Source organism: Thamnophis sirtalis, unplaced genomic scaffold, assembly GCF_051295495.1.
Source record: "Thamnophis sirtalis isolate CommonGarterSnake01/CBP01778 unplaced genomic scaffold, rThaSir2_p1.2 scaffold_1, whole genome shotgun sequence".
In the NCBI taxonomy this organism is placed as follows: domain Eukaryota; kingdom Metazoa; phylum Chordata; class Lepidosauria; order Squamata; family Natricidae; genus Thamnophis; species Thamnophis sirtalis.
Genome location: NW_028261381.1, coordinates 113416037 through 113429459, shown reverse-complemented (window position 1 = coordinate 113429459; position 13423 = coordinate 113416037). Strand labels below are relative to the sequence as shown.

General features: G+C 38.4%; 1 protein-coding gene across 3 annotated transcripts in view; it reads left to right on the top strand.

Annotated features, from left to right (window-relative positions):
- Positions 1-241: 241 nt before the first annotated feature.
- Positions 242-13423, top strand: part of TYRO3 (TYRO3 protein tyrosine kinase) — a 77922-nt gene continuing 64740 nt past the window's right edge. The window contains exons 1-2 of one of the 3 annotated variants that reach the window (XM_087722337.1): positions 652-736; positions 1294-1333. Coding sequence is in view for 2 of the 3 variants with exons in the window: in XM_087722330.1 (XP_087578456.1) it covers positions 643-736 (94 nt within the window). In the remaining variant the exon portion in view is untranslated. Of the gene's footprint in view, positions 737-1293; positions 1334-13423 lie in introns of all 3 variants that reach the window. The other 2 variants (XM_087722330.1, XM_087722345.1) reach the window with 2 other exon arrangements.

Below are 13423 nucleotides of genomic sequence, written 5' to 3'. Positions count from 1 at the left end.
CCACTTCGCGGGGGGATAAAACAACAAAGTTCAGGAAAGCAATAGGATAAGCCGTCGATGGATTAATATTCATGAAGCCGGTGATGTCATGAGCAGGAGAGCGCCATTTCCTGGAGGAGAAGCAAGAAGCCGATGCCAAGACTTGCAGAAGGAAGTCGCGGCGGCCGAAGGAGGGAGCTCCGCGCCGGACCAAGCTCAACTCGGCGGGCTCGGCGGGCCCGATGAATTCTGTGCACTGCGGGAGGGAGGCCGGCAGGGGGGGACCTTCCCGACTTGGTGATCGCAAGCTCAGGGAAAGGGAACAGAGCCACCGGCCGAGCCAGCGCTGGTGGGGTGCCTGGCGCTGCCATCTCCAGCCGCTTCTTCTGTTCCTGGCTTGCCGGGCGCGATCGCGTGGGCGCCGAGCTCCTCTTCGCGCCCAGATCGAGGGGGCGCGGACCTTTTCTTTCAAGGAAGGGGCGTCGTTGGTTTTCCTCTTCCTTTCCTCCCCGCTTCCTTTTTGCTTTGCTGCCCGCCCGTTCTCCCTTTCCCCCTTTCCCTCCCCTTCCTTTCCTCCCCGACTTTGAATTTTGGGGTCCGACGCGAGGCAAGCGCTTTGGAGGTCGCAAGGAGGATGGTGATAAAGATGATGAGGGGGAAGAGATGGAGATGAAGCAGACTATGCAGATGCGGGGACTCCTGTTGCTGTTGCCGGCACTATGGGCTCTGTTTTCGCGGGACTTCAGGGCTGTAACAGGTAAGGAGATTCCGTTCCTGCGAGTTCCCTCTCGGCCAGGGGGACGGCAGCCGACTCTCGGCTTGATTTTCCCCCTTTAACGCTCTCCCGCCCGCTTGATTTTACATTTCCCAAGTGGGTGCGCTCCAGCTCCGAGTTTCTTGTTGGGCTATGGCTATGGAGATTCTCAGTCATCCAGGTCATAGTTGTCCCAAAGGTGCTTTTTCAAGAGGCAACTGGACTTTCTGATTTGTCTTTGAAGACGTTTCGCTTCTCACCCAAGAAGCTTCTGAGCTGAAGAAGCTTCCTGGATGACAAGCGATTGCTCTTCAAAGACAAACCAGAAAGTCCAGTTGCCTCTTGAAAAAGCACCTTTGGGACATTGTTGGGCTATGGGTCACTTCTGTTCTGCAACCGAGTAGATGAAGCGGCACAACCAGAGCTGGGGCTGCTTTGGAGTGGGAGCCTTTCCCTTTCCGGCACTCCTGTCCCGATGTCCCTTTTTTTAAAGAAAAATAAAAAATAAACAAACCCAAGTAGAGTAAACTCCCATTGATAGTTTTCTTCTTCCTCCGAAGGGACTTCCAGGAGAAGAGAAGGTTTCCCTGCTGCCCAGGTGTAAGTGCAGTAGTTACAACGACCTTCCCATCTATTCCCAGTGCTGTGAGACTGGCCTGCATCTTTCCTCATTGGAGCTGAAACAAATGACAAACATTAAGAAAACTGTATTTCATGGTTTATATTTTTTTTGGTGTTGTTTTTTGTTTTTATGATTATTTGGTAGATGATGGTGAGTTCATGCCCATCTTTGTACCCTGTCAAGTTGAACCAATAGTTTTGTATGCCAGGAATTTGACTCTTCCATTCCACTCCATTGCCTGCTTTCCCAATCTTCTCTGTAACATTATTTGGAGAGTCCTTGGTAGAGTTAGAACTTCACTGAGGTGGAGATCCTTCCCATTAAAGGCTTCCTAATTGGATGAATTGGTCCAGTTCTAAATGGAATGTCCAGTAAGTTGGTCCCTGCAGTATGGCCTCATTATCTTTGTAGAGGTTTTAAGTGAGGATTTGTTGGATTAGTACACTTGAAGGTTAAAAAAGTCACACTCTATGAGAATACTCATACGCAGATATTTAGCATGAAATATATTTAAAGGTTTTGCCTTTAAAACCAGGCTCTATCATCAGGTTAGGATAGGTAATTTGTGACTCTCCAGTAGTTTGGAACAGTAATTCCAATTGTTGCATCAGTCGCCAGGATGTCTAGGACTGTTAAGATTTGTAATTCATTAACATCTGGAATGCCATAGATTCCTCAGGCAGCTGTCCCAGGTAGATGAAGTTGTGGATGATAAAAGGGCAGTGATTTGTTTTTTATTGTAAGTTTCTCTTCTGCTGGTATGACAGAAAGGAAAGATACTTGTGGAGTTTTCTGTCCATGTACCAAAATAATGATGACTTCAGGACTATGGCTGGCTAAGGTCCATGAAAGGTTGCAAGCATGCTTTGGTGTTATATCTCAGGCAGAAAAATATATATTAGAAGGAGAATCATTGGCTATTTTAGTATTTCTTTATTGCGTCAACATCATAAATATATTTGAGGTCTTTGGCAGCTCTATTTATATTTCCATAATTGAATATTGGCTACAGCTCTTGAACATAAGGGTATCCTTTTTCTCTCTGTGACTTTATCCCAAGCATTCATTTTTATGGAAAGACAGGAGGTTAAAAAAACTGTTTACTTCTTCTACAAATGGTAATAAATATACCACTGATAATGTTTTGTAGAATTTGAATAAATATGTCTGTACATCACCTCATTAATGCTTTTGTGAAATACTGATAGAAATAATGTTCTATCAAGATCCCTACTGAAATGTCACAAATGCACACATAAATTGATTTTCCAATGAATTAGTAACATTTATAAAATTCTTGAAATTAATACCTGTTTCTTCTAAAATAAGAGCTCCCCGGATAATAAGCTCAATTGGACTTTTGAGCGCATGTGCTAAAATAAGCCCTCCCCCGAAAATAAGTCCTCCCCCAAAATATTGCAACACAGCAGCAGCCATGGGATGACCACGCTCGCCACCTTCTGCACCTCAAAAATAATAAGACCTCCCCAAGTGCTTATTTTCGGGAAAACATGGTATTTTGTTTTCTAACTCAGAACAGGTTACAATTTGGAAGTCATTTATTTATGGACTGGCTCTATTATTGTAATAACTCACCCTCCTACTCTATTGGTGAATTATTGTAGTTTGGAACCATAAATGTTGTCACTGGGTCATAAACTAATAATTCCATGTGGGATCCATCTGTTACCAATTTCCAAAGTTAGCTGGTTAGTGTGACTGACTGAATGAAGGCTGATGTCAGTATTGAGTCAAAATAATCTGTGGGTAGAAAATAAGTGGATATAAATAGATAGAATAAAAAAAACAATCAATCTCAAAGAAAAACAGTAATGATGATTCTTTGACATAATTTAGGTTTGTGGGTCAGAAACGATCCTGGATATTTTCTTCTGGAAAAATGTTTTTGAGAATTAATGTAGATCTTATCTTACTTGCAGACTCAGATCATAGTATCTGGAAAGCATGCAGATCCTTCTATATCTATAGACTCTGCAACTATAGTCCTCTGTTGCACCTCTTTTGAGTAGTACAATCTGTATAGTGGTTAAGGCATGGGGATAGAAACTAGGAGTCTGTGAGTTCTAGTCCCACCTTAGAATGAAAGCTGACTGGGTGATTTTGGTCCAGTCATTCTCTGTCAGAATAAGCTTCCTTACAGGGTTGCTATATGGAAAATTGGAGGAGGAAGGAGCATTCTTTTTTAATTTTTATATATGTTTTTTGTCTTGTTGTGAGCCGCCCAGAGTCCCAAGGGAGTAGGGGGCATACAAATGTTAATAAAACTAAAACTAAACTAAACATTGTATGTATTTCCTGACTTGAGTAATCTATAAAAATAATAAAGGCGGGATATACATGATAGAAAAGAGAAGGAAGGAAGGAAGGAAGGAAGGAAGGAAGGAAGGAAGGAAGGAAGGAAGGAAGGAAGGAAGGAAGGAAGACTAATTAGAGTCACTATGAGAGCATGTTGAAAATGCTGAGGTTTTTGAAATTCCTCTAAATGTAAGAACTTGAGCTATGCAAACTTTGGACCAGGAAGTGTCCATCAGTTTTAGTTGCCATTGATAATGTGTGAGATTAGCAAAAACTCTATACAAGCAGGCTGATCAGGTGCCTGTTCCAAATTCAAGCAAACCTACATTGCAGTCTTATATATCTGGCAACTAATACAATAGGAATTAGAGGAATATTCCTCTGATAGACATCCACTTCCGTTTCCTTTTTTCCCTCTTAAGAATCCCAATGCCAGTAGTAAAGAATGTTTGCCAAAGCAGAAAGTTAATATGCTACACTGCAAATACATCTAGAAGGACTTGGTAGTTAATTGTTACACCTAGCTGATAGCTGGACTTGGTAGTTAATTGTTACACCTAGCTGATAGCTGCAAAAGTAAACTGAAATTTCTTGCCTACCATATTTTTCAGAGTATAAGATGCACCTTTTTTCCTCAAAAAAGAGGCTGAAAATCTGGGTGCGTCTTATACATCGAGTACAGCATTATTTTGCCTCCTGAACCCCGCCCCTTCACCAAAATGGCTGTGCATAGCCTTATGAAGGCTTTCAGAGAGCACCTGAGGGGGCTGAGGAGGGCAGAAATAAACAAAAAATGGGCCGGTTTTTTTTGTCCCCCCAGCCCCCAGCAGAACTCTATAAGCCTCCATAAGGCTATGCATGCAGTTTTTTTGACAGAAAATAGGCCCATTTTTGGAAAAACGGGCCGTTTTTTGCCCCCCCCCCCACAGGAACACTCTGCAAGCTCCCCAAGGCTATTCATGCTTTTTATTTGAAAAAAAAACGGGCCCATTTTTGCAAAAAAACAGGCCGTTTTGGGGAGGTGTGCATAGTGCAAAAACTTTTTTTTCCCTTTTGGAAAGCTCTTTAACTGATTGATGAGAATTACATTGATCAAGTGCTGTGCCAGCAGGAACAAAGTTAGGTGCTGTAGATTGTCAGCTATTCCCTTCTCCAGCACATGGATAAATACACCTGGAAACATCTACCTACCTACCTACTCTCTCTCTCCCTATCTACCTTCTGTATTTCTCTCTCTCTCCCTCTATCTACCTACTCTCTCTCTCTCCCTACCTATCTACTGTATTTCTCTCTCTCTCTCTCTCTTTATTTCTCTCTCTCTATCCCTCTACCTACCTACCTACCTACACTCACTCTCTCTCCCTACCTACCTACTGTATTTCTCTCTCTCTCTCTTTCTCTCTATATCCCTTTATTTACCTACCTACCTACTCTCTCTCTCTCTCCCTACCTACCTACTGTATTTTTCCCTCCCCTCCTCTCTCTCTATCCCTCTATCTATCTACTTACCTACTCTCTCTCCCTACCTACCAACTGTATTTCTCTCTTTCTCTCTTTCTCTTTCTCTCTCTCTCTCTCTATCCCTTTATCTACCTATTTATTTATTTTATTTATAAAATTTATATGCTGCCCAATTCCGAAGGACTACCTACCTACCTACCTACCTACCTACCTACCTACCTACCTACCTACTCTCTCTCTCTCTCTCTCTACCTACCTACTGTATTTCTTCCTCTCTCCCTCTCTCTCTCCCTCTATGTATCTACCTACCTACCTACCTACTCTCTCTCCCTACCTACCGTATTTCTCTCTTTCAATTTCTCTCTGTATCCCTCTCCCTACCTACACACACACACACTCTTCCTATCTACCTACTGTATTTCTCTCTCTCTATTTCTCTCAATCTCTCCCTCTTTATCTACCTACTTACCAACCTACCAACCTAACTATTCTCTCTTTCTCCCTACCTACCTACTGTATTTCTCTCCCTCTCTATCCATCTATCTACCTACTTACTTTTTTAAAAAAATTGCCTCTTCAAAACCTTGGTGCGTCTTATACTCCAGTGCGTCTTATATTCCAAAAAGAATGGTAATTTGAAAGAGAATAGTGGTGATTAGACCAATAGGAAGAGGGGTAGGGAGTTCATAGTGTTGTGCAACATCTTTTGTGTTTTTCTCATACCCACACCCAACTGTTTAGGCAGCTTTTATTTGTTTAATAAAGGTATAGAATTAAAGGTCAAGGTGTGCCTTGAATGCAAAATAATTGTTAAGCTATTGCTAACTGAGCTTCTTATTTCTATAACCATTACATTGTTATGATACATTATTGACCATGCTTCAGTTAAGCAACAGTTATGTGTGCATACATGTATGCATGTGAATGAATGCTGTGCTTTTCCATAGAAAATATATACCTACCCTACGATTTTTCCGGAATTACTTATGCCTTAAATGGTTATTCATTTCCCACAATCAAAAGCCAAAAATATGCTGTACCTTATTTTTTATTCTTTCTTTCTTTCTTTCTTTCTTTCTTTCTTTCTTTCTTTCTTTCTTTCTTTCTTTCTTCCTTCCTTCCTTCCTTCCTTCCTTCCTTCCTTCCTTCCTTTCTTTCATTATTTGTGCAGGGCTCTCCTTCAAATGTGAAATGTATTTTGCTTACTAAAGATTATGGCAAGTATGGTGACATGATAAATCTGAAGTTGTCTGCAAGGATAGCTTTATTTGTTCATGATTGTCTACTTTAGCAAGTGGATTACTGAAAAGCTGAGCAGTTTTGCTATTGCAAAATATTGCCTTTATTTCATGAATGTCATGAAATAAAGCCCACTTTTTGTATCTATGGCATGGTCATAGGGCGACTAGCAGAAAATTTATTGCTTCAAAAGGAGAGGGAGGATGTTTTCTGCCACATGCCCATATGCACAAACACACGTAATTTAATCTCATTTGTTGAATTAAATAATAAGGGCTTAGATCATGTTTCTGAGTGTGTGATTAATTCCTTAGCCCAGCTACAAAAAAGTGCTGTGTCTAAACGTAGTATATTTTGCCAGCTTCACTGCTCTTAGCAATTTATTTAAATTAAATGAACAACAAAGAAAACATTACCTAGAAAATGACATGGGAACCATTGGTTTTACTGGCTGTCAATCCAGTAGAAATCCATAATAGAACAAAATGCTTTTATTCTGCAGAGATTCCTTAGTTCCACAAGTATGGTTTTCTTTATTTTTATGTAATGTATTTATATTGCATACCAATATACTTTAAGCAATTTCCAATACTATAGCAAAATAACATAAAACAATATAAGACATAAAATACAAATATGAACTGAAAAAAAAAAGAGCAAAACTGGCTGCAATATAAAACAACTATAGCCGGAGATTAGTACAAAACATTTTAAAGTTCCTTAAAGATTTTATGGTTGAAAAAGAGTGAGAAAATAAAAAGTCAATTTTCCACTAGAAGAACTACAACATGGTTGCTTAGTGCACATCCCTGCAGAAAGCAATCTGAGACTCAGGTATCATAATTAAAAAGGCTCTTCACCAAATCTTACTATGTAGTCTGTGCTAAACTTTGTAGCATGCCCTGATATTAGAACTTCAGCAAAAATGTTCTGTAGTTGGAAATTTTTGACAGTATGTTCTGTATATGTTGCTGCTAGATATGTTGCTGCTGACACATTGCCCTTAGCTATAATGTAGTTTATCCCTTCCTCCCTCCCTCCCTCTTATACACTAACTTTCAATCTATTTGGTAATCAAAGTGTCTTACATCTGGGAAAAAAATCAAATTCAAATATAAACAAACCAATAAGAGCTAGACAAAACAGTTAATATTGATTAAGCTAAAATTTCAATATTGGTTAAATAGAAATGTTTAACTAAATGCTTGATGGAAGAGATTATTACTTCCCGTAGAAGAGTATATATGTATTGTACCTCAGGGTTGAGTCCTTGGTGTTCTCTGAACTTTGCTTGTAGATATTTCATTACCCAACTAGGTAACATCATCAGCGCTAGTGAGTATGGTGATTGCTCCCTGTTTATATACATTAGCTTGTCCTTCCATTTTAGGTGGGGGGGGATTGATTTCTCCTTGGTTGGTCCTTTTTTGGGTGTTGACTGCTGGAGAGGAACTGGAGAACACTCCAGCAGCCAACACCCAAATGAGCAAGGATTAACACCAGCCAAAACAATCAAACAGAAAACAATACTCTAATCAAAGGGGAGTGGGGTTTTTTTTGTATACAATGAACTTTAAATATTGTAAGTCACTCCGAGTCACCATGTTTGAATTGGGTGATCAATGACCATGTAAATTTGTTTAATAAAAACATACTCTTACCAAGGAGAAAACAACCATCAATATTGGCAGGGCAAGCATTTTCTTAAATCATGTCACTTTTGATAATTTGAATTAGATTTTTTTTAATTTTGGAAGATACGAATGTAGAAGACAAATTTATATAAGTTTATAAAATTTATAAATTTGCAAATGACACCAATATGAGGGGAATAGCCAATACTTTAGAAGATAGGTTCAAGAACCAGAAGGATCTTGACAGACTTGAACACTGGGCCCTTTCTACCAAAATGCAGTTCAGTGGGGAGAAAAGTAAAGTTTCACAGTTAGGCAAGAAAAATGAAAGGCACAGATATAGAATGGCTCAACAACAGTAACTCTGAGAGGGATCTAGGAATCCTAGTAGACAACCACTTAAGTATGATCCAGCAGTGTGCTGCACTGCCAAAGAAAGTCAATATAGTCCTAGGTTACATCAATAGAAGAATAGTATCAAAATTACATCAGAGGTAGGTTGCTCCCGGTTTGGTCCAGATTGGGTGAACTGGTAATGGCGACGGCGGGAGGCAGCACCCACCTGCCCAGAAGCTTCTGCGCATGCGCGCAACCGCATGCATGTGCACAAGCAAATCGGTAGTAAAAATAATGGAAAGCCACCACTGAATTACATTAAATGTTAGTATTGCTTTATGCTGCTTTGGTAAAATCACATTTGGAGTACTGCATCCAGTTTTGATTATAGCAATACAAAATATGATGCTGAGACTCTGGAAAGAGTACAGAGAAGAGCAACAATGATGATTAGGAGGCTGGAGGCTAAAACATATGATGAGTGGTTGCAGAAACATTTGCAGATGATTTAGTTTTGGCACACTCCTTAAAAGAGATTGAGTAAATTAAAAGTAAATTAAAAAATTTTTGGTGACTAGTAGATTTCAAGATTAATACACAGAAGACAGAAATATTTACAGAAAATATGAAGATACAAGATCAAATAGAATTGAGAAATAAAACAGTTTTTAAGATTGAGAAGAAGGTAAAATATTCAGTATAACTATGACAAATACAGATTTTACATTATTTCCAAATAACTCTGTTAAGTTAATGAAGTCAAAAAGACATGTTAAGATGGGATCAGTTGCAATTGTCATTGTTAGATAGAATTTCTGTGACTCAGATGAATATTTTATCTAGAATGTTATTTTTGTTTCAGACGATACCTGTTGTGACAGCTGACATAGCATTTAAACAATGGCAGAAGTATATATCTAAATTTGTATGGCAAGGATAAAAAACAAGAGTTAAATATAAGGTATTACAAGATGTGAAGGAAAAAGGAAATTTGGGCCTACCAGATTTTTAAACTATATTTTGCATCCTGCTGTTTGATTTGAATGAAAAGTGGGTGTTGTTAAGAAATAGGTTATTAGATTTTAGAAGGTCACGATTTGAAATTTGAGTGGCATTCACATAAATGTAGATTTCAAAAGTCTTTATCTCAGGCAAGCTATTCTTAGAGTATGGAATAAATTTAAATGTAGAGTCTTCTTGAAAACACGTTTGCGGTTTACAGTGCAAGAAACAGTTTATAGAAGAGAAGCAGCAAGTAAACATAAATAGTTAACTTATTACAATGTGTTAGAATTTCTCTCAAGGAGATTATAAAATGAAATCAAAAGAATACTTGATAATGGAAGGATGCTCTTATTAATGATTTTCTTATGAACAATTAACAGAAAAGTTTAAAGTGGATAAAAGACTTTATGATTTTGAAAAGAGAAAGCAAGTTTGGAATAGAATTATATGCTAATGATGAACAAGTTATTGCTAAAATGCATAAACAATTGCTAAAATATTAAAGAAGAATAAGCGAAATAATGGATAATAAAATGGGTAAAAGATAGGCTCTAATATGCAGATAGATCAATAGAAAATATGTGATTGAAAGGATTAAAATTTACATTATGCTCTAGTATTAAAGAGAATGTTTATAAAATGAGTCATCATAGGTATTTGTCACCAAAGACATTGTCTAAAATATAAAAACGTACTTCAAATCTTTGCTGGAAATGTGAACATTATGAAGGGACATTTTATCATGCCTGGTGGACATGTAAAATAAAAACCTTTAAAAATGGGTAGAAATAGATACATTAATTCAGTTTTGAAAGGTTAGATACTGTATAGTTGAAACCAGAGTCTTTTCTTTTGATATTAATGGACAAGCAACTAGAAAAAGTAATGGAACTTTGTTTTTATATACTGTATGACAACTGAATAAAATTATTGTATGCTCAAAAGTGGAAAAGTTCAATGATACCCACAATGGAGGAATGGTTGGTTGAAGATGGTGGAACTAGTGGTGATAGTTAAATTACGGTAACACATTTGATTAGAGAAGGAACAACACTTATATTTATGGTTGACTTGTAACCTTTTAGAAACTTTTTTACATAAAAATGAGAACAAAATGCAGTTATGATTTGTTATTTGGTGCAGTGATTAGAATGCATATTGCAGGCTAACTCTGCCCACAGCCAGGAGTTCAATCCTGACTAGCTCAAGGTTTTCTCAGCCTTCCATCCTTCCCAGGTCAGTAAAATGAGGACCCAGATTGCTGGGGAAAATATGCTGACTCTATAAGTCTCTCGGCATTATGAAGTGGTATATAAATCTGGTTTCTGGTTTCAATGATTAAAAAAGATGGGTAAGAGTGAGTTTTCTTTTGTAATCATAGAATAAGAAGTAACGTTGTAATTGTACTTATATTTGCTGAAAAGGAAATTGGAATCTTCTTTTTCTTTCTATTCTTTCTTCATGTTAATCTTTGTTTTTCTTGTCTCTCTTTTCTGCTCTTGCCTTTTATTAATTTGTGTTAGCTTTTATGCTTGTTGTAAAACTTTCAATAAAAATATAACAACAAAACAAAACTGGTTGGGCAATCTACTACTAAGAGGCAGCAATCCCTACATTGACTTGTATTGATGATATTACTAGTACTACTTACTAGTAGCTACTACTATTGCTAGATGTTACTAGTTACTACTATTGATGTGACTTGTATTGATGATGTTACTAGTTGAGTAATGAAACAAGCAACAACCAACCTCAGAGAGCAGCAAGGACTCCATAAATATTTATTTCTTAAATAGCAGGAGAATGGAAGTACATATTTCCTAAGGTTGTTTTGTACAATCCAGGAGCTACTTCAGAGAAAGCCCTTTTCTGCACATCATATAGTTAAACTCCTCGCACGACGACTATCTTCAACGGGGCTTAAGCATATTACATGAATTTACATGAATAGAACTATTTGTGTTTTATTTTTTAAAGTAAATCATAGCTTAGCATGGTGTACATCGTCAGTCAATATTGTGCCTCAATTAGGGAAATTCCTAGTTTATCATTGGTAGATGAATATTTTGTAGAGATGCATTATTAATATGCTGGACAGATGTAGTGTCTGCTTTTTAAGAGATCAGTGAAACGCAAGTTCAGTTCTCACATTTTGCACTGTGTGCTTTGGCTTTGATGTAGGAAAGGAGAATAATTGTTACAGCTGTTTTCACCAAGAGAAGCAATAGGTAGACTAAAATGCGTGTTTGTTTGTTGGCATATGTCGCTAAGTGAGTTGACCATGAAATACTTTTTAGTCTATGAGTAGTCCTGTTTGTTTTCCTTTTTTTTAAAATCCCATTAAGAACTGAATGGAGCCTGAAGGCTCAGGGGTTAAAGATGCTAAGCTTGTCATTTGGAAATCAATCTACTTGCTATGGAGATGTTTTTAAATCTCTTCTTCTTTAGGATTCTTGAGATAAGGCAAGAAGACAGATATAATTAATCAATAGCAAAATATATAATTAACAAATAGCCATATTTTATCACTTTTTTGCAGGACTAACACTACCTACCAGTAGTTATTAGAGACAGGACTCTACCTATTGTGTGAACAGCAATGGCACTAGCACTTAAACTTATATACCACTTCACAGTGCTTTTACAGCCCTCTCTAAGCTGTTTACAGCGTCATCCTATTGCCCCCAACAATCTGGGTCCTCATTTTACCCACTTCAGAAGGATGGAAGGCTAAGTCAACCTTGAGCCTGGTGAGATTCGATCTGCCAAACTGCTGACAGCCGGTGATCAGCAGAAGTAGCCTGCAGTAATGTGCTCTTAACCACTGTGCCACTGCGGCTCTTTAGAGGGTTCTAATGTTTCTTTCTCCTTATCATTCGACAACTGTGATATCTGGCGTGTTGTGTTCCAAATGATGATCCGTCTATATTCGAAAGTCCCACAAGATCTTCACCTTCTCATTTTCAATAACTTTTTCCACTTTATGTTCCCATGAATTTCAGATACAGGTAAATCGTATTTTTTACATAATGACCAGTGGATTAATTTAGCAACTTGGTCATGTCTAGCTATGTAATCAGTTTGTGCAATTTTGCTGCATTCACATATTAAATGTGAAACAGTTTTGACTTTGTCGTTGCAAAGTCGGTAGTTTGGATTGTCGGTGGAGTTTTGTATCTATGCTTTCATGTCATTAGTTTGTAGTGCTTGTTCTTGAGCAGCCAGTATCAGACCTTCCATTTCTTTCTTGATTGTTCCTATCGTAAGCCATGCCCATGTAAGGTTGTCAGCACGTTTTCCTTCAATGTTTTTCAAGTGTTGTCCATGCAAAGCTTTGGTTTTCCATCTATTTAATCTGTCATCCAGCTGTTTTTCCTTATATTCTGCCTTTGTTTCTGTTGTTTTTATAATGTTCTCCATTTTCACGGCCTGCAGCAATTTTTCTGTTGTTGTTATTGTAGTAATTGTAGTAGTAGTAGTTGTTATTATTATTATTATTATTATTTATTATGCTATATTTTGCCATTAGCACGTGTGAAATATCTAAAAAGATTAATATTGCTCAGTTATATAAAATTGTTCCAAAAGTAACCAAGATAATATAAAGCTACCAAGAATGTAATAATACTGATGGGCAATAGTCTAGTGCTAGGATGGTGAACCTATCGTACGCGTGCCACAGGTGGCACATGGAGCCATTTGTCAGGGCACATGAGGTGTTGCCCTGTCAGCTGGCCAGCACACATGTGTGCGCTGGCCAGCTGACTTTAGCCTTTTTTTTGAGGCCATTTTTCACCCTCCCCAAGATCAAGAGCCTGGGGACGGTGAAAACAGCCTCCCCTGCTCCCCCCGGAGGCTTCAGGAGCTTCCCTGAAGCTTCCGGAGCGCAACCCCCCCCGGCCCTATGGGCAAATCGGACATTCGGGAATGGACTTATGGTTTGCTCGTAGGCCCGGTTTAAGTTCTCCGGAGCCTTCAGGGGCCTTCCGGAGGCTTCCCTGAAAGCTCTGGAGGATGAAAAACAACCCTATGAGCAAACCGGAAGTCACTTCCGGTTTGCTTGTAGGGCTGGTTTAA